Source organism: Coptis chinensis, unplaced genomic scaffold, assembly GCF_015680905.1.
Source record: "Coptis chinensis isolate HL-2020 unplaced genomic scaffold, ASM1568090v1 utg1487_pilon_pilon, whole genome shotgun sequence".
NCBI classification, from domain to species: Eukaryota; Viridiplantae; Streptophyta; class Magnoliopsida; order Ranunculales; family Ranunculaceae; genus Coptis; species Coptis chinensis.
The window spans coordinates 12,459-33,781 of record NW_028238105.1 but is presented as its reverse complement, the minus strand read 5'-3'; the positions used below and the strand labels follow the sequence as shown (position 1 = coordinate 33,781).

General features: G+C 36.9%; 2 protein-coding genes and 2 long non-coding RNA genes across 4 annotated transcripts; all 4 read right to left on the bottom strand.

The window, feature by feature from the left end:
* Positions 1 to 532: 532 nt before the first annotated feature.
* LOC147473983 (uncharacterized) lies at positions 533 to 4,075 on the bottom strand. Its single transcript, XM_086586791.1, has 8 exons — positions 3,982 to 4,075; positions 3,807 to 3,869; positions 2,943 to 3,285; positions 2,772 to 2,859; positions 2,409 to 2,687; positions 2,202 to 2,290; positions 1,969 to 2,108; positions 533 to 900 (listed from the first exon to the last, which is right to left on the bottom strand). Exons 1-8 carry the CDS (start codon positions 4,073 to 4,075, stop codon positions 533 to 535), a joined length of 1,464 nt encoding a protein of 487 aa, XP_086442917.1.
* A 6,045-nt stretch (positions 4,076 to 10,120) lies between these two features.
* On the bottom strand, positions 10,121 to 11,583 carry LOC147473982 (uncharacterized). Its single transcript, XR_015210197.1, has 3 exons — positions 11,310 to 11,583; positions 10,603 to 10,723; positions 10,121 to 10,376 (listed from the first exon to the last, which is right to left on the bottom strand). It is a non-coding gene; the product is annotated as an uncharacterized LOC147473982 (long non-coding RNA).
* A 124-nt stretch (positions 11,584 to 11,707) lies between these two features.
* LOC147473981 (uncharacterized) lies at positions 11,708 to 14,339 on the bottom strand. The gene is made up of 3 exons (XR_015210192.1): positions 13,637 to 14,339; positions 13,214 to 13,304; positions 11,708 to 12,293 (listed from the first exon to the last, which is right to left on the bottom strand). It is a non-coding gene; the product is annotated as an uncharacterized LOC147473981 (long non-coding RNA).
* Positions 14,340 to 16,990: 2,651 nt separating this feature from the next.
* On the bottom strand, positions 16,991 to 19,786 carry LOC147473980 (receptor like protein kinase S.2-like). The gene is made up of 2 exons (XM_086586803.1): positions 18,750 to 19,786; positions 16,991 to 18,489 (listed from the first exon to the last, which is right to left on the bottom strand). Exons 1-2 carry the CDS (start codon positions 19,661 to 19,663, stop codon positions 17,259 to 17,261), a joined length of 2,145 nt encoding a protein of 714 aa, XP_086442929.1. The 5' UTR covers positions 19,664 to 19,786; the 3' UTR covers positions 16,991 to 17,258.
* Positions 19,787 to 21,323: the final 1,537 nt, after the last annotated feature.

Below are 21,323 nucleotides of genomic sequence, written 5' to 3'. Positions count from 1 at the left end.
CCAGCTGGGACTTGGTTTAATTTATTCAATTTTTCAAAGTCAGTAAGTGTAAAGAGTGGAAGTTACATTAATCTTGATTCCTCTCCAGATTCCATAAACGTGCATGTTCATGAAGGTAATATTCTAGCCATGCAAGGTGAAGCCTATACGACAGAACTTGCACGCAAGACAGCTTTCCACCTCTTGGTGGCAGTCAACAACAGTGGTAATGCCAATGGAGAAGTTTTTCTAGATGATGGAGAGGAACTGGAAATGGGAAAGGATGGGGGGAATTGGAGTCTAGTGAAGAAATTGGTACCGAAATGCAAACAATCAGAAGAGAAACACTGGTTATAAAAATGGATAATACCTGATTAATCAAATCTATGACATGCTCTGAAGCTTCAAAGATCAACATAAGCCTATTTGATATCTTCATTAAACCAATAACCCACACAATCCAGAAAATACTCAACAAATAAAAGGATTTGATTCTTACACCTAAACAAAACCCCATTAGCTATCCATGAACATGTCAATATTTCATAAACGCCTATATGAATTCAACCGGATTTTGACGGCCCACCACTGCAGTTCTTTTATTATCTCGCCTTCGATAAACTGCAAAACCTTTCTCATCAAATGTCGTTTCACTGCAAAAATCCTTTGGAAATTTCCTTGTACATTTCTTCTTCTTAGTGTCCATACATGGAGAACCCTTTTTCTTCTCACCACACGGAACGTGAATCATTGTTTGGACTACAATATCATACAGTAGAGGTTCACTGGCTTTGTCTGGCAATTCAGCTGATATCATCTTGTCTATATCCGAAGCACTTTTAGCTTTATCTTTCGGATGTAAAAACAATAAAATGTGAGCATGTGGCATTCCTCGTTTTTGAAATTCAATAACATACAATACTGCACACAAAAAAGAAAAAATTATTTATCTTCCGGATGTAAAACAATAAAATGTGAGCATGTGGCAGTCCTCGTTTTGAAATTCAATAACATACAATACTGTACACAACAAAGAAAAAATTTATTTAGTAGCAGTCTTTAAATAATTATAAAGGTATATGATCTTATCAATAAGTAAGAAATATATCTTCCTATTAAGAAGTGAAATAGATGGATCACTTTCGAGAAAATGAGACAAACCGTAAGCATCAATCTTAACAAATTGAATTTAAAAGGGTACTAAAGTACATTAACTAAGTAAATGACACTGGACACAACAAAAAATGGGTAGTTTTTCGTTAGATGGATGCTAGTTACGCTTTTTGGTTGAGTTCTATGAGGACAGTTTTCATTTCATTGGGGAGTTATTCTTGAGTATCTCGAGAAGGTCTAACTGTCGTATTGTAGCATTTACCAACTATGCCCAGAGTGGGTGCTCGGACTTCTTACTTCTAAAATTTGGTGCTCGGACTTCAAAATAATAACAGTTAGTGTGTTTTTTCACCGGTGAAGGTAGCTTCCTTCTTTTTCCTCCCATCTCCTCTTCATTACATTATCGGTTTCTAACAACTTTGACTATATATTATCTTAGCCACAATGCATTGTTGTCCATAAAAAACACATAGCTCAATTGGTGCTCGGACTTCAAAATAATAACAGTTAGTATGTGTGTTCTCCCCTGTCTAAATATAGGATGTTAAAACACATAAATTTACATTTTACAGTTAATAGCAAACATGAATTCCACATTTATGAATAAATTATTAACTATTGTTTCACATTTTGTAGGTTTTTCCTCTACGTCAATTTATAGTCTTACTGGACATTATCTATTCTATAAAAAAAAAGGTATGTGATTATAACCGGCAATGACTCTGCGAAATGATTTCCATAATGCAATCTTTTCATAATGCACTCCAACTTCATTTTGAATACTCGACACACAACATCAGGAACATCATTAGGCAATAGTCCAGGGTCTTTTTGTAGATAACTAAGAATTTCATTCCAATTTGGATTGCAAGTCACAAGTAATAAAAAGATCGGTGGTCTGCCCATCTACATATGGCAATAACATCTTGGTAGGTCTCAGTATCATGTATCTAGGGCCTCCTGTAAATGTTGATGGAAGGATCAAACGTTTACCAATTGATCTTCTTTGTAGTATCCTGCGTTTATTTTAAAGCGGGTTATTGATAGATTAAAACAAATTATAAGCTAATGGAAATAAAATTTAAAATTAAATAATATTACTTATATACCTGCGACCCTTTGCATCCATCACATTCTTTGTATAAATCAGCCCTAATTTCTTCTTGGTGTGTCCGATACCAACACATTCTTTGATCATCTATACATGTATAACCATCAACAATGACTGTTTGACGTAAACGTCCACCTATCCAGAGTAGGCGACTTTCTAGTGTCCTTCTTTGCAGTATAAAAGCCCAATATTGTCTCATACTAACCGTATCTCTTTTATGATCATCTATATTAAAAACTCTTTCATTTTCCTCACTATTAGGAAATCTTCTATAAGGAATCCCAGGTCTATAGCCATCTTCACCATGGGGAAACATTAAAGGATATTGCAAAGCCATGAATTTAGGATGCAATTCATTTATTCTCTCAAAACCTCCTCTAGTTTCAACAATTATGTCCCTAAAATCATTAACATTAAATCCATCCCCTTCAATTAAAGCTGCAACTTCATTGCCAGTTGGCAGATTGTATTGTCTTCCATCACTCTATCGAGAATTAATAAGTCTTAGGCGGACATCAATCATTTGATCTTCTTTAAATCTGTCTCTAGCCATCCTAAAAGATTGTACAACTTTATTGTGTTGATCAAACGTTTTGATCAATCCATCAACAATTGCAGGATCAAGAAGTTCATTATATTCATTGAATATTTGCATCCTATTCTTCAATTCATTTTGAGTATCGTATACATATATAACTGGGCAAATTGAGGAGGCTTATTTTCGAATGGAAGAAGAGACCCAATTTTATGATGATTTTGCCCACTTATTCTGAAAACGAAAGGACCTCCTCCATCATTGATAGTCTTATCTATCTTCCCTCCTGCAGAAGTAAATTGAAACATGGAGTTGTATGTCCATATATATCTTCTAAATTTAGTAGATCTTATTCCTCCTTTCAAGTCTAAGAGTTTATTAAGAAACTCAGGGGCAGCCTCAAATAGTGGAAGTTGAACTTTTCCTTCTCTACAACATATAGAGAATGTTGGAACAAATGATTTTCCTTTGTTGTTTATTTCTTCTTCCCAAAGAATTGCTCCACAATACATACACTCTTCAGTTGGTGGTCCAAAGTCATGAACTCCTAAAATATAAAAAGTAGTTGTGAATTTGGCAAACATTTTGAATAAAATATCAAAATTGAAGAAGAAAACACATACCATCACTGTTAGTATACTTTCTTAGATCACGATGAATTTTTTTTTGCTTTTGCAAACGTTTATTCCTTTCACTGATATTTGTGATTTGAGATATTGAAGTCATTATCTGACGATTATAGCATCTGTAAGATTCAAAGTACCTATTTGGCCTGTGTAATAAAAAATATGAAATTTCAAAAACTATAATTAATCCTCAATCAAATATAAAATACAATTTTACCTTTATTTGAATGCAAGTTGTGTTCCTTGGAAGCCAACAAACGATCACGTTTCTTTAAAGCCAAACAAACGACTTTGATTAAGCCGAGCTATTTTAGCAGTCTGTTCCTTTGTAGATTCAACATTGACTGTTTGAGAATTATACCAAAAAAGGGTCAACTTTAGCCATTTCTTGTGGAAAGGATATTAAAATTGTTGTGTCATTATAAAATCAGTAAGTTCATACCAGTACTATTGCTTAAATGATTGCTCTGTTGCTCATTTAATTCCTGTGTGTGTATCAATTCCTCTGTAATAAAGGCATAAAGAAAAATATAGATATCAGTTACTTACATCTATACAATATCTTAAAATCAAATGAGAGTATAAAATGGTATTTTTTTATTTCTCAAGTTACATACCAGTGTGACTTTGATATTCCATTAGCTGTGGATGTTTTCTTCTATGCTCTTTTAACACTTTTTCTCTATGGTTGCTCTTTGTATTTGCAGACATCATAATTCTTCTATGATGCATAAGGTTAGAACCTTCAATATATTCGCATAAGGTTAGACCCTTCAATATATTATTTTGTTAGAATATTTATCAAGTGTGTAAAATAAAAATTAACACTTGCCATTACCATTATTCTTTTTCAAATTGCAAGAATACATCGTCTATTGTACCGAGCAATTACTCGAGGTATATATTTTTTCGTCATCCATAAGGTAAACCTGAACAACTCTTCCTCTCTTTGGCTAAAGCTTTAACTCTTTCTTATAGCTGCTTTGCTCTTATTCACTGACTAATAATGATTTAGAAATTGTCTTCTTGGACAGCACTCCTTTGGGGCGTATAGGAAGTGCATTTGCATCGGAGTTGGGAACAATGTAGGTTTTGGAGCAGATTGATACATTGAGAGTTCTTGGTACTGACCCAGTAGATTACTTTGTTACGCCGAGAGTGATTGCTTGTTGTGTTGCTTTGCCGATTTTGACGTTGATTTGTTTTAAGTTTGGGTTGGCTTCTAGTGCCCTTCTTGCTGATTTTATGGTATTAGTATAAATATTATATTGGAAGCCTTAGGATATAATCAGTGCTATGATTAAGTTGCAGGTGTTTGGGGGAATTATTTATATTGACAGCTGTGCTTGGGGTGTTAAAACTCTTGGAGGTGCTAAGGGCGTTGGGGAGTTTACTACTTGGCAGCAATTTGTTTACCGTGAAGATATGTGACAATCAAGAGGATCTTGAGCGGAAGAAAAACAGGTTTGCTTACAGCTTTTGTTAGTGTTGTGTTAACTTTAAACTTTTAATTGTATAGGATTTGTAATTGTGTAAGAACTGAGATAGCTTTAGAGTTTTAATTGTATAAGACTTCTTAAATTTATCCTTGGACATTTGAGTTGTAGTAATTTATTAGGTTATTTACTTATTTGAATAAAGAGTGTGAAACAAAATCAAATTCCTAGTTTCATCAAGATAAAACAGGATCCTATTCCTAGATCCTATATAATAGCTCTGTTCATGTTTGTGCTAGCTCGTGTTAAGATTTCACTGCAAAATAAGCCTCTCCGATGATATAGGTGCTGCAAGATAATGTGTAGATAATTATGGGGTGCAAGTATAAAGCTCAGCCCCATCAGTTTTGTAGACCCATGTCTTCAATTAACAATCCACTTATAGCCACTAATCATCTTTGATTTTGATGATGACTTAAATTTTACTTTGAATTGAACCTCCAGTGTGTTTTGAGACGACCAACTTTCTTCTTCATTAGTCATGCATCACCTGTTCTATCAATATTTCTGTTTACTTCCGGGCATTCCTAACCAAAAAGAGGGTGGGAAGTTATAAACAGATTTTTGTTGCATCAACTGGCTTTTTTTTTTTGTTACTTTCCCTGATTAATTAGTTAGTCCTTTAGGTGAACCCTCACCACGCGTTATAACAATTTGCCCTTTACTAATATAGAAGGGTAGTCTCCACCCAACATTGAACACGGTAGCTTGATTTTCAAGCAACGTTTTAGCATGAACATTTTACATAATCTTTTCGACCTTTCGGGCTTATTCAAATCATTTTGACAGAGATCACTATAAAGAAACCATGGCGCTGCCTAGAGTTGATGTCCCAAGCAACTGCGAAAACCTTGATTTGGTGAAAATATGGCGTGCCCGACATTTTAAGGTGTTTTTGGACATCAAATTCCCATGCAGAAATCTCTTTCTTGTGTACAAAGACTTTTTGTCTTGCTCATGCTTGATTGGATTGCAATCAAAGCTATGTCGCAAAAATTTGGATGTGCCTTAGTAGGTGGTAGATAGTGTGGTACTACCAGATTTATTGTCACAAATGAAATTCAGTTGGAACTTAATTTGCAATCGATCGTCGGCGGTGTCTTGATTTAGGAATGGTATTTATTCCCGGATATCACCACAGACCACAAGTACATTACCGCAATACTTACTATCGTAGGCAAGTATTTGCCCCACGATCTTTTGCTTTGTATCAAGCACGGCATATGTAAAAATGCATATTTAACATGGTAAATATATAGATGCATAATCACCCTAGTTAATGAAAACCCTGTCCTTTTATCTCCTTCTGTTTATGCCCGAAACTTTCATTTGAAAACCTTTCTGGTATAAATGTGTAGGTCAAGCACGACATATTACATTCTACACTTTTTGGTTGCACAAAGAAATACAGACATTCAGGTTTATCTGATATTTTTTTGGGTTAACTAGTATTACCCCCCACTAGATGAGCCAATTAGGATTTCCCCCCCACTAGATGAGAAATTAGGGTCTCCCCCCTAAATACACACAAAAAAAAAGTCAAAGTGGGTTGACCAAAATTTTTGTGTGTATTTAGGGGAGACCCTAATTTCCCATCTAGTGGGGAAATCCTAATTGGCTCATCTAGTGGGGGTAATACTAGTTCACCCTATTTTTTTCAATAACTTAAGGGTTTACTACGTGACATTTCTTCCTTATTTCCCCTGCATTTCGGTGAGTACTTCTATTGCTCCCATCTTCAACATGGATTTGGCAACCGTACCATGAATGCATTGCCATTCATCAGAGTCGCCTAGCTAGCCTGGCCAAACCAATCTTTGGTAAGAAGTCTTTAGCGTCGGTGAAAGAGGGCCTGTTTTTGTGTAAGAGCTTGATAATAGTGGCTGTCGAAGGAGAGAGAGCTTCTAGGATCCATTTCCACTGTAGTTGCCGGGTCCGAAGGATTTGGACATTTTGTTATCAAGAAATTGGCTCATAGGCACGGTTATAACAGCAAACACATTAATAATTGTCCTAGTACCCTTCATTATGTTGAAGCCTTTAATGTTGCAGATCCTCATCACATCGCCGGGTTTATAAAGGGTCTTTGGAGGGTGTAACCTTAGCGATTCTTTTTACAACTGCTTGCAACTAAGGGAGAGCAGTTACATCAGATTCTTGAAGAAGCCTACTTTTTCCGGCGACTACATCAATTTCCTCTCAAAGTTTCTTGAATTTGTTTGGATGATTTATAAGTTCGCCAATGCCCATTGGATTGAAGTAGAAGTCGAAGTCCGTACTGCTACTGAAAAGCTCCTAAAAAGGATATAGTGATCGACTAATAGCCAATTAGATTCGAATGTAAGGATGTTCAAGTCGTAATAGTGAAAAACAGAACAAAATAGGGTGGCAATTCAACAAAACTGCTAAGTTATGAATGATGCTAGTCCTAGTGTTTGTCTTTCATGTCTCATCCATTTGATTTCATTTTTCGTGAAGGTGCCAATAAACTTCAAGGTTTAACAGGCTATCTCAGTCAGATTTATTTTCTAGTATTGGTCTGCAGAATATAGAAAAACTCACTATAGCCATGTAATGGTCTCATCTAAAAAAAAATTAAGCAGATTTGCTTCTAGCCATTGGTCGGGACTCGGTATGTATACGACAAAGACTACATACATCTGGAAGATCTGCAGCAGTAGTGTCTTTTTCAAGCAAAAACCCACTACTTGGTGAAATGGAAACACAAAAGATCACTCGCAAGGATGAAAGACTTGATGTCGTTTCTAGTCAATTTGACCTCGGAATTCTCATCTCTCAGTAAATTTCTAGTAAAACATCCATCGAGGATCCCTCCTCTTTTATCATGACATCTCTTCTCTTCATGTTCCCTCATGATCCCTTCCGCAGACTTATCAAACAATCCCATCACCACCTTTAGCTTCTTCCCTAAATCTTGATTCATAATATAATTAAACAAAACAGCCTTTTATGCACGTCCCTAATCGATGAAGCATAAAACTCGCCCCAAAACCTCACACTTAACAAAATCCGCGATGAATCCTTAGAAATTCATATATACATCAGAAATTTATAGCAAATAAGAAATTGACAAATATTGCTTACTTCTATCTTTCCTCTTCCCATGGTAATGCGGCCAGTAAAGCGGCGGCATCTTTAATCGGCCGATAGAGCGGTTTGCAGCAATCCTCTTAAGCCTCATCTGGTTCCATTGGGTCCATCATCACGGTCTCCTTTGTGGCGTTTCGTCTACATAGTACCTTTGAAAATATCATATCATTTGAAAACATCCATATGATAGCTATGATCACCAAAATGAGAAACTAATAGAACCCAATATTTTTCATGCTCATTAGTAAACATCCATAGAAACCAAAGACGGTGGGCTTTAGTAAAACCTTAAGAAGGTCTTTGCGGAAGAAATCATCCCAGTCTTCCTAGCATGTTTAAAAATCCCACCAAAGACATCAATAATAGACCCCCGTGATCTCCGATGGGCTTCAACTTATATTCCTTTCCTCTCGCTCCATCTACGAGAATCTTTGTCCTTTGTCCGCCCCTGGATAACTCGACTATAGCTAGAGTGACTCCTTGCCCGGCTTGTAGCCTCCAAGAGCAGGACCAAAGTTCCTACTATCGCCCTCGAGATCCCTATTCTCGGAGGTATATTATCTCCTTTCCCTTTTGTGGGAAGTCCTCCGATCTGAAGGCATTGATTCTCTCCGCTCTGCACGATAAGTCTCTCTTCCTCTAGTCCGTTGTCCGGTGGAACCATGGACCATAGTTCTGCGAGGTATGTAGCTTTGTGGTACGGAGAGTCGATTGTACCCGAGTGCCCCTTCCATCTCCCCGGTCGGTGGAGTTGAATTGAAGTTTTGTTGCAGATGGATAATTACATGTTGTGCCCACATAGTTCCTTCCATCTCCCAGTGCGGTGGACTTGGAGCAAACTTTGCTTTGTGGTGGGACAGTTTTGTTGTACCCACGTTCCTTCCTACTTTTGGTTTGGTTTGGACTGGATCACGGACCAAAGTTTTCCCTTGAACCGTAGTTACGTTGGGGTGCATAGTTCTCATCATCTCCTTGGGCGTAACCCGTGGTGATCATCTGGTTGGTTTCTTGGTTGATTTGGTGGGTGCCATTACTACGCTTCCTATCACCATATCTATCGACCTATATTGTCTTTGGCGGAGGCTGTGAGTAATTATCCTGTTCTCATATTTGTCTCGACAATCACGGATAATTCTTTAATGTCAAAAGAACAACACGAGATTTTTGTATCGGGCCTCATGCATTCTTTTTTATTTTTGCCACCCTCTCTTCTCATAGATCGTAAAACAAGAAAAGCTGCATGGCGTTTCTCAATAATGGAATATTGAAGAAAATTGTTTTCTATATTGTGGAAAATGAGCTTAAATATAATTGGTACTACAGTGCAGCCATGTCTTGTTGCATCAACTGGTGGACTTGTTGACACTTTGTGATAGAAGATCTCTTTGGATTCCGGATGGGCAGCTTCAATGTCAAAGTAAGTAGATTGTTTCTTAGCTTGAAGCGTTACAAATCCATCTACTTGTTATTTATGCTATCTGGAATTAATTTGAACCTAACTTCTGTTTTTCCCCTTAAAAGTGTGAAGCGGTAGATCCAGAGGATGTGACTGCCATTACCACTATCTTGTCAAAGGGTCCTTGCAGTTCACGGTACTCCAAGAATGACTAAGATGATCCAAAATTGCATGGCTCAAGACTTTTCATGGAAGGTTGGTGAATAGATATGTTTGCAATTCTCCGTACATACTTGAAACTCAAGAAAAACCCATGTATCACATTTTCCCTTTTCTTATTCTTGCACGGGATACTAATAGATATTATTTTGGCTCGAGGGGACACGCCAAGGTGTGGGAGGAGACACTTGTTGAGTTTGGAGGTTTCGGCAAATAACAGGTATTGAGGGCGAGGAAATTGCTCCTCTTGCCATGGAAAATGTTGCAACTCCTTGATCTTTGAAGGAAATTTTAGTGAACCTAGTTCTATATAAATGTGGTTGCCTTGTACATGATTTTGTTCAACTATCAAAGAGTCTTACGTGTAATGTGGTGGCTGGTGAAGGCGAGGCTTGTGGTGGCATACAACAAAACACATGATTGTTGTATTGCCAATCCATAAGCTTAATTAGTAAATAGTGGGGAAAAAAAGAATTACCCGGTCATTAAATTTTGTAATTAAGCGTATTACGCGATTACCGCGGTACCAAAATTATCAACAAATGTTAATATGTACCAACCACCATCATAAACCATATAAATATCAAAATCACACATAATCAATTGTCAAGGTAATGTGAAACTTACGAAAACATAAACCAAGACTTAATATTTAAAATGTCTCATTAACTTTAAGCAATGTGAAACTTAGATATTGTAGGAAGAGTTTGAAACAAAATTTTTTACACTTACCCAACTGAAGTCAATAATTTATATACTGATAATCTGTAATCCTTCAGATCAATAATACCTGTTAACAGTATCCACAAATATCAGTTAGTAAATCAATGTTTATAATCAAGTAAAGCAAAAGTAGTGCTGAAATGAGTAGATATATAAATCTCTTTCTAGCATGATGAAGGAGAAGTCAAAATCTATGTTATCAAGAGCAAAAATATTTCTGTGATGAGATTGTATTCATAGCCAAAATCTACAATGATCACAACTAATATTTTGATATTATTAAAGGAACATACTGAAGTGAATTGATAGAGCAATGATCACAATAACATTCAGGATCATTGCTCTTCGGTATGTTATCGATCTTACTAACATATTTTTACCAATTCACTTTGTTGGAGCTTGCTTCCTTTGATCCTACAAAAAGAAGAAGAAGAAGAAGAAGGTTGTGATCGGGATCCGGCGGATGAAAGTGGATAAATTGGTGAGAAAACAGAAAGCTGTCGGTATAATAATTGTTTTGATGTCAAGCATTTTTTATGTTCCACAATGTCCACATATATACATGCTCTTACAGATGTATGTGAACTCATTTTGTAATGCTACAACAGTGTATATATTTGTAAGGACAACCAATGTAAGCACATATGTATTACAGAGTATACGACCCAACATTGAAAGGATTGATTCCATAATCTACTTGATTTAATAATATTGCAATTTTATATCGTGGTCTTAAGCTGTAACCTGAAGTAGGTGAATACTGCCTCAGTTCCAATAGGTTATTACTATCAATCATAGTGTTTGCATTCACATTAAAGCATATACAGAAGTATATATATTCAAATTAGATAAGGATTGAAGTTTATTGATGGATGATCTTACATCCATTTTAGAAACTGCAAACACTACATATGTTGCGCCAAAAACAATTAATGAAGTTTGAACTCGAACATAAAGACAATATCTTGGAAATATTTTTGGTGTTTTCAGATGAACTTACATTTTCCAATGCTCTATCAGCCTCTAACAATGTAGGACTTTCTTTCTCCGCATTCATGTTTCCAACATTTACTTGAAGTAACAGAGAATCTACAGAAATTTGTGGTGAAATACCAGAGTTCTTTAACTCAAGTGTTGTTGCTCTCCCGTCTGTTTCAATAAAAAGCTTGAACACCCAAATCCTGCGGTTATAAGTCCGGAGTTTGTCTTCAGATATTCTTGACACTTGTCAGGCCTGCCTTGGCACATTCCCAATTCCTTGTATGAAATGCCCCAAGAGCGCAGATCCTCGGTGTTGGCCCGAATGACTCACCGTTGTTTATTATTTCTCTATTTCCATTTTTTCGCTTCATGGAGTGTCAATGAACATTGATCGTGTGACTTCGCCGTTCGGTGGCATATTTCCATGATATATGGAGTTCCCCGAGTCTAGTATCTTGCCAGCTCTTACTCTACCACAAACATTGTAGTCCCTTCTTCTTGATATGTTTCTTTGCTTTTATGAGAAGTCGGAACATTTCTGGGGAGAGGCAAAAGCAAATTATAGCACTTTGTAACTGAAGTTAAGGTTTCCAGGTCGCGAACCCTAACTTCAGTTTATTATTTCTCTGTTTAGATCTCTTCCACCTCTTTATATTGGTTTGGCGAATGATGAGCAACAACTCAGAAGAACTCAGTTTATCAAAAGTGGATTTGCCTACTTCTTTTGTGCTCGAACTTGGTTCTGTAGGATTTTGTCTCCTGATTCTTCTTTTAGGAAACTATTTCAATGCCATCTTTTTCAGGTTTTCCCTCAGTAACATCCTCCTTGTCATCCATGGGCTGGTAGAGGCTGGTTCTTCAGAAGGCAGCGAGAGGTAATCATCAATCAGTTGTGTTAATAGATGGTTAAGGTTGAATGTGATGTCTGCTGGTGAATTATCTACCATCACTTCTAATCCATTGGAAAACTGAAGAGTGGTGGTTCCAGAACTATGTGAACCTGCTGCAAGCAAGTCACAACAGGTGAAAATTAAATACTGGAATTATGGGTTCATGACGCCTTAAAGAGACGATCAAATCATCTAGGGATTCCCATTGTGAGCCTTAATTGGTTTGATCCAGTAACTACTGACGTTGAATCTAATATAAGTAATCGGTATCATATCAACACATTTCTTGGCAAAAAAAAAAAATCATTAAATTGTATACAAGCCTGTAGTACCTTTTTATTATATGAAGTTTTTATTGGAATGAGCCTAGATGTGCGTAGAGCATAAGTCAATGTACACACAATAAACTTGATCTTATTGCAAGTTCGTTATTACGGGTAGTTCACTCCTACCCATAGGAAGCAAAGCAATGTTTTGTTAAAGCTTATTAAGCGGTATAAAAGGTGCTGTCAAATCTTACGTATGCAAAGGATGGACGACAAATACATAGAGCTCCAACACATTATATTATGACAACCATGCATGGCATTCTAAATATAGATATGTCCACCAAACAAAAAATCAAAAGAAAAGATCAAGTAGACCGCAAATAATAATACTTACAAAAATTTATAGCCGCTGTCTGAAGAGCTAAGGACAAAGTCCTGAGTGCTACTTAGCATTATGCCTATTGCTAACTAATATTGCAAAGTACCAGTCAAGAAAGATGCAACACAACTGATACTCCCATTTAGCTAAAACAGTAAAAGATAATGGATACAGTGGTTAATCATGCATAGATGCCGTTCTGAAACTACAAAAATCATCTACACTGGTTTGTAGCTAAACGTGTTCTTCTCGAGAAATCAAAATAGTCTGTCACCATTGGATTAATGAATGGCTCGTCTAGACCAAACATCGTGGGTTCATAATAAACACCGTAAAACATAACGTTCATATTTGAAGGTGATTGATATAATCTATAGACACCCACCTCAACACATTCTCAAAGGAAAAGACCATGCACAATAAGTTCCTGCATTGTTGTTCAAGTCTTCGTCATCATCCTCGGATTGTCCTAATAACTAAGTGGAAAATCAATCAACCATTATTTTCACAAAGACAGATGCAACTAATTGAGTCAACCCATTACACACTTACACCTAACATTGCCAAAGTACAGGTATGTTAACTAAAAAAAATTAAAATCCAAGAGAAACTCAATTAACAGTACATCTGTTTATCTACAATGAATGTCATACTCGCACATGAAAGATGAAAGCAATTAGTTTTTCTGTTTGTAAACAGAAACTTGATAAATTAATGATATCTGATTACCAGGCATTTTACTAATTGATGTAATAGATCTCAAAAACTAAGTAATTACTATTGGAAAAATAATATTGGTTGTGCATACCTTTTCGTCCTTAGAAGACTGAGAGCTTCACCCTGTCACATATATTGTCCAAGATCAGATCATCCAGGTTGTGAAACAAAGGCACCTTGATAAAACTATCACAATTCATAAAGATTTGGTTAAGTTGAACTCTCTAGCAATATAGCATTCCAATCCAACAATAAAGTGTATTTTATCATTCTTAACATTTGTGTCACTTATGAATGACTTCGATCTATTTTCTGGCAGAGAAAATGGGGGGCGTTATACAAATCCAAGCCACAACCCTCTAAGTAACATACAGCTCATACAAAAGAATGATCAAGTCTTGTCCAACAGTGCACTCAATGTATTATTCAAACAGCAAACTTATAATGTCCTATCTATTTATTCTCTTCATTTGAAAACTAATATGGCAGATCACAGTACAGGGCATATGAATATCAGTTTATAGACTACTATGCTTCCAAATGATAAACTACAACCCTTACCATTATGAGATAGTATGTATATATTAGAAATGAAATAAGAAAAAAAAATAACATTACCTCTTACCGATAAAAAAATAACAATGATTCAAATTTTGAACTATATTGGAGTAAAAAAAACAGTAGTTAGAGATTCCTTTTACTCTTTGTTCCACTTGTTATTCCTTCCAAGTAATAGTTGTGATACATGGTGACGTGCTATTATCTGAATCTTGAAGAAAACGACTTCACACTATCTACTTGATGTTACTATCGAGTATCGGTATCACTCGATCAAATGCGGTAATACTATAGAAGTATCAATAATCATAGCTTTGATAAACATATACATAGTGTGAGTTTCATTACATCCCTCCGGTTCATCAACAATATTCTTGCAGTTCACATCCCTTCGTTGTCTTCTATTGTTCCTCGGTGTTAAATTACCTTGGACTCAGATTCATGGTCTATACATGAAATTGAGTTTCTTTCGTAGCTAAGTAAGTATACTTGAACCTTTAGGTACATTGGATCAATAATACCAATTAACAGTATCCACAAATATCAGTTAGTAAATCAATCTTTATAATCAAGTAAAGCAAAAGTAGTCTTTGAAATGAGTAGATATATAAATCTCTTTCTAGCATGATGAAGGAGAAGTCAAAATATATGTTATCAAAGAGCAAAAATATTTCGTGATGAGATTGTATTCATAGCCAAAATCTAATACATTGTTTACATCCATTGAATTCAAATGTGAATGAAAATGTGTTGATGGATATTTACATTGTTTACATCCATTGTTTGTGGAATCAAGCTCATCTTATTCATCCCTCCATCCCTCTGCCTCACCACACCATCATGTGCATTTGGCAGGTACCAATCGATAATATTCCTTGAAATGAAGTTTATATCAATTTTAATATTTCAAATTGAATCTAATCTAACCAATTAGAAGCTACACGAGGTTTATATGCAAGTAAAGTATCAGTCCAACGAAAAATGACTGGGTCAAATACTAATACGTTACACAAAAAGAATGCAAATATTAAAATTTGGAATATAATCCAATATAGCTTAGCTTGCTCTATTTGGATATACCGATATACTAAAAATCAGCTGTGAGGAGAAACCTGTGAGAATTCAACATGGGGGAAAATGCAACTAACCAACCAAATATCTAATGCAAAACTTCAAAATTCTGGAAAAACAACAGCAAACCTAAAGAAGAACTCTAGGCTCAACTACCTTGGCTACAATATTAAAGATCCCAATTACAGGCAAGAACATACGCACCGGATGATAATCCCAGGCTAGAATGACCTAAATCGAGTTATTTATGCTCAATGCTATATTAATTTCAATATGCTAGCCTAGAACTAAAACAAAACGAATGTTTTAACCTTTTAAGGAGCTCATCCCTCGGGTCCCTATCCGAACGGCACCCTCACATGTGCGTGTTTGAGACAGAGAGATGGATCATGGAAATAAATAAATATAAACATAATAGCATTACAAAGCAAAATTAACTCATCAAGTGAAAGTGGAAGACAGAGAGATGGATCATGGAAATAAATAAATATAAACATAATAGCATTACAAAGCAAAATTAACTCATCAAGTGAAAGTGGAATTTCTATGGGTACCTTGAGGTTCATTAGACGACCGCAGGTAAGAGAGAAAGGCACAGGAATATAAGTGCGCATCAATGAATCAGGGCAATACCAGTTATTGAGATTGAACCTAATTAGCCTGTGGCGGGTTTGAACCGATTCGTGCCTCCTCCAGTAGAATAGATCAAGAAATATAGAACACCATCACATATCACACTCTCATCACCGCCCCTCCAACCTGTTAACACCTCTGTATATGAAGTCTTCCACAATGTTGTATCTGAATCATATAAACGTAACCAACAACAATATATTAATACATAACATGTCGTTCGTATTATGAAAACATTATTACATAATAATAATAATAATAATAATAATGAAAAAATGTAAAGATTGAATTAAAAAAGAAAGAACTACCTGATTTCATATCAACGCGTTCGACACGTCCATATTTTGGGAACAAACGATCAAAATCAGATTGATTTTGGAAGAAGAGATGAATAAGAAAGAGGGTTTGAAGAGATGAATTTTACTCAGAAAGAGGCTATTGGGCTATTAGTGTCATATTTTACCATTTGTAAGCATAGTATTGTGATTGTCGTCAGCTCTTCCTCCAAAATCGTCGTCCATTCCTAGAAGAATCTCAGCCGAAACAGTTTCCTCTCTAACTTCTTCAATTAGTGTCGCCTGTAACTTAATACCTTCAATATTGAAGTTCCAGTCACATATTCCTCTTATGTACTCCTTTTGAGATCTCCTCCTTTTGCACCTCAGAAAGCTTATCATGTGCGAGCATATCTTCAACTTTTTTCACCTTCAATAATGCTTTCATATTTTCCCCAAGAGTAGTAGAAGGAAGCTTCTTCAAAAGTGCTCGCTGTTGGACATAGAAAGCATGCTTCAAAGTCATTAAGAGTTTGAAGAGATGATTTATTTAATTTTTTGAGAGTTCAATTTCCTAGTTTAATTTTGGAAGAAGAATAAGAGAGAGAGTTTGAAAGAGATGATTTTTTTTTTTTTTTTAGAGTTGGGAGTGTTTTGTATAATTGAAAAAAGAGTATAGAGATAGATTTTTAACTATTTTGAGCTACGAACAATTGAAATAGAGCGTAGAATTCATTTTTTTATATAAAATCTGATGTGTCAGTATTAGAGAAAAAAAGAGGACTTACGTGGATCACTGGGAGCATTTTCAACTACTCAGTATTAATGGTCTTTGATAGGACGCAAATCAGAACAATTTAATAAGGATATTCACGGACATTACCTAATGACATACAATTCACTCCAAATTAGTTCCGAGCATTGGGATCCTAGTTATATTATATGTTTTGTGCTTAATTCACAATAAGATATACTGGAGAGGAGTAGAGACAACTTTCTTTCATTTAGTTTTCATTTTACAAACGTTCGATACTCAAGCTCAGACTGCTCACTCTAAACAAACTTGAGTTTCCACTGTTTACTTTCAGAAAGAAAAATAGGATAGCTAGTGATTGTGTAAGAGACAATTGAAGAAACTAATCATAGGGCGGCCCACTAATGCTTGTGGAAGTGGAACTACCTCCCCCACTTGCCTCGGTTTGAGGAGACGCTGTACGGATAAAGTGGATCCTTAGGTGGCTGAAGCTTTACGAGCCCCTTAAGAACCTGCACCACATGGCCCATTGGTGGTCTGTCATTTGGTCGATGCTGAGTACACCATAATGCAACTGTACACAGTATCTTTGCCTGGTTTCTGTCCTTGTCCTCGATGCCGCATTCCCCCATAAGTTCGTCCAGTTTTTCTTTCTTGAACTTATCCCAAACTAGTGCAGGAAACCATTCTTGGTCTTCAACATTCCTCTTCCATTCTAAAAGATCAAAAAGCACCATACCATAGCTATAAATATCACTTTTGGAAGTGACGGGGATTTGGCTGAACATTTCCGGGGCAGCATACTTGCGGGTTCCTCTAAATGTGACTAGGGAGATATGACTAGCGTCCCTTTTCGAAATCTTAGCAAGTCCAAAATCTGCGAGCTTAGGAGAAAATTTCGAGTCAAGGAGCACATTGGCAGGCTTTACATCATAATGAATTATTTCATCCTCGCAACCCTCATGCAAATAAGAGAGCCCCCTTGCTGTCCCAATTGCAATATCATACAATTCCTTCCACTGTAAACCGTAGTCTTCCTGGCTTAAAATCATATCCAAAGATTTTTTCTCCATGTATTCATAGACTAGTGCTTTTATGTTGTCCTCAAAGCAATACCCATAAAGTCTAACTAAGTTTCGGTGTAGAGTACTACTCATTGTTCCCACTTCAGCCATGAATGTGTTGACATCGGTTGCAATATTTATTAGTCTTTTAACAGCAACTTGCACACCACCAGGTAGTTCACCTTGAAAGACATCTCCATAAGCGCCAGAACCTATCGGAATAGTGAAGTTTTTTGTAAAGTGTGTGAGATCCTCATTAGAATACTGTTTTAGACCGACCATGTTTGTTTTCTTTCTATCCAATTGGCCTAGTGGCATTTCAATTCGAGATGAACTTCCATATGCCCCTTCTTTCAAAGCATTAAGAACTTCGAGAGTTTCAACCAGTACCTCTTCAAGCTTATCCTTACCATACCAATTGAAATCACGATCGCTTCTCAGTTCATTTAGTACTTTTTGTATTCCAACCACAATGCGTTTTTTGGTGCTAGCTCCTTCTATATCCTCTTGAGAGTCCACTGAAAATAGTATTGAACCAGATGCTCTTTGGGGTGAACCCTCCGATATCTCTAAAGAGCTCCCACGCAGGCTGAAAATCAAAGAGTTAATTTTGTATGTAATTCATAAACGTAGTAAGAAATATAAATAGTTTTATGAATATAATATACATGCAATTTTATTAATATCAGATAGCTTGAGCAGTGGTATCAATTTTCCTTAAAAAAAAAAAAAAAAAAGTGGGATTCCTATGGTGAAATAAACAAACTTCAATGCGATCATGCTCAATGGAAAAAACTGACGTTATCATCCGCCGCTTAATATAAATATCTCAAAGAAAGTGAAACGTACCTTCTGTCATCACATCCTTGATCATAAAAAGGAAAAGGATTGGTCGGAGCCTGAGGTAGTTGTATTTCACCCTTGAGCATCTTCACCACAGTGCTCATGTTAGGTCTGCCTAGGGGATTATACTGAGTACACAATAATGCAACTACAGATAATCTCTCTGCTTTTGCCTTATCCTTCTCCTCAATGCCACACTCAATAAAAATACGTTCAAATTCCCCTTTCTCCAAATGAGCTCCAACATCCCCTGGAAACCAACCAGGGCCCGCAGAGTTTCTTTTCCTTCTTAAAATTTCGAATAACATCATCCCAAAACTGTAAACATCACTTTTGGAAGTTACATTGTATCCCTTACCAACCTCGGGGGCTGCAAAACCGTGGGCCCCTCTGAAGCCGGACTGTTCGACAAAACTCGAACTCCTGTAGCGAGAAGTAGCCAATTCAAAGCCTGTAATCTTCGCAGAAAGGTTTGAGTTAATGAGCACATTGTCGGGCTTCAGGTCATAGTGAATTATTTGCGGTTGGCAACTCTCATGCAAATAGGAGAGCCCATTTGCTATCTCAATAGCAATATTGAATAACTCCACCCATTCTATACTAAGGTGATTGTCGAACAAAATCTTATCCAATGGCCCATTTTCGATATACTCATAAACAAGTGCTTTCATGTTTTCATCATCATAGCAAAACCCGTATAGTTTAACTACATTTCGATGATGTGCATTGCCCAATATTGCCACTTCACTCATGAATTCCTTTTCCGTGAAAACGCCCGTATGCACTTTAACGGCTACTTCCACACCGTTAGACATTTGTCCTTTGTAGATGTCTCCGAAACCACCAGAACCTATCATAGTATTGAAATTTGATGTAATTATCTTGAGCTCCTCAGGTGAAAACATTCGTGGGTTTTCCATCCTTCTAGGTGGTACAATGTTGCTTTGAGAAGCAATCCAACCAAGAGTATGGAGTAGTGAACTGAATGACGACAAGGACGATTTATAAGAAAACAGAAGGAAAAAGTGAGAATGATCAGGTAAACTTAATATAAACTTCAATTTATTAACTTGTTCTGAAGGTGGTAGTGTTGGGTTGTTGGAACCGTCGAGCTTTGCTCCGGTGTCCGTTCACCACTGCTCAACGAACGATGAAGAGAGGCGACCCGTCTTCGTCCATGGGCCTTCGGGCAATTAAGCGCTTGGCCGATGTCACGAAGAAGAAGGCGCAGCCACCTAAGGGCGGACTCGCCATGCTCGATGAAGAGGGGCGCTCACCCTATGAAGCGCCAGCTCCAAACTCAGTGCGGCCCCAAGCCCATTTTACTTCCCTTTGTCTATGTACACCTATATAAAGGAAATAGATTAGGGTTTTGAAGTACAACTTTGAGAGATTCATTTCTAGGGTATTGTGGGAGCTCTATTGAGCTAGGGGTTTGAGTGAGGCCTCTTCTTATTGATTCTTGATCTCTTGTAAACTCTCATTTTTGTTATAAAGGAAACTCGGCTCTTGTGTGTGGATGTAGGTAACATTTACCGAACCACCTAAATCTTTGTGTCTCTTTGCATTGTTACTTCCATTATTATTGTTGTTATGAATTGTGATGATATTGTAGTGGTTTTGCTTTGTTGAGGTTGTTGTGATAACTACCAAAGTCTTGGGTGGGTGATTTCCTTGGTGTGAGCTCCAAGTTGAAATCATTTGGGATAGAAAGTAACTAGATTGAGGTGTGACTTTCTAGTGAAATCTCCCAACAAGTGGTATCAGAGCACGGTTTTGAATCATTGGAACAAGGTGTGTGAGGAAAGACTCCACCTTTAGCACAGAGAGAGCTAGGTGTTTGAAGAAATTCCTCTGAGAAGTTCTCCACCGTTGTTTTGGTTCAGTGGGAATCATGGATAAGAAAAGGAAAGCTACAAGATAGAGAAGTTTGTGGAACAAACCCGGCTATTGGAAGATGCAAATTGAGGATGTTCTCTATCAAAAGGATTTGATGGAAACATTGATAAGTGAGAAGCCTGAGGAGATTCCGCAAGATAAATGGGATTTGCAAGATAGAAAGGCTTTGGCCACAATCCGATTGAGTCTTTGAAGTCGGTAGCCTTCAATATTAAGACCGAGAAGCGGCGGAAGTCTCTCATGGAGGCACTTACTACGATGTATGAACAACCCCGACGCTGAACAAAGTCTATTTGATCACCAAGCTATTTAGTATGAAAATGTTGGAGGGACCTCCTTCAGGATCACCTAAATGAATTCAACCAAACTAAGGACCAATTGGAGTCGGTTGAGATTACATTTAGTGATGAGGTGCTAGCTTTGGCGATACTTGGACAATTGCCACCAAGTTGGAATCACGACTATGGCGGCTATTAGTGGCTCTCTGGGAATGACCAAGTTGAAGTTTGAGCACGTTGTTAGTATGGTACTAAGCGAGAAATCCGGAGCGAGGGATTGTCCGTCATCTTGGGATCAACTTCGTGGTCGGCATTGAGCACCGAAAAGTAGGGGAAGAAAGTCAAACAGAGTCGTAGTAAGTAAGAAGTGGGGAGATCGAAATCTCAAGCCTCCCAATTGCAA

What these genes read in the sequence shown, in the direction of transcription:
- LOC147473980 (XM_086586803.1), bottom strand. Translation starts at nt 19,663, where the DNA reads ATGGAAAACCCACGAATGTTTTCACCTGAGGAGCTCAAGATAATTACA. An exon ending in CAAGGATGTGATGACAGAAG is followed by an intron (nt 18,490 to 18,749) that starts GTACGTTTCACT and finishes TTTGATTTTCAG; the next exon opens with CCTGCGTGGGAGCTCTTTAG.
- LOC147473983 (XM_086586791.1), bottom strand. Translation starts at nt 4,075, where the DNA reads ATGTCTGCAAATACAAAGAGCAACCATAGAGAAAAAGTGTTAAAAGAG. An exon ending in TTGATCAACACAATAAAGTT is followed by an intron (nt 2,688 to 2,771) that starts GTACAATCTTTT and finishes AATTCTCGATAG; the next exon opens with AGTGATGGAAGACAATACAA. An exon ending in ATGGATGCAAAGGGTCGCAG is followed by an intron (nt 2,109 to 2,201) that starts GTATATAAGTAA and finishes AAATAAACGCAG; the next exon opens with GATACTACAAAGAAGATCAA.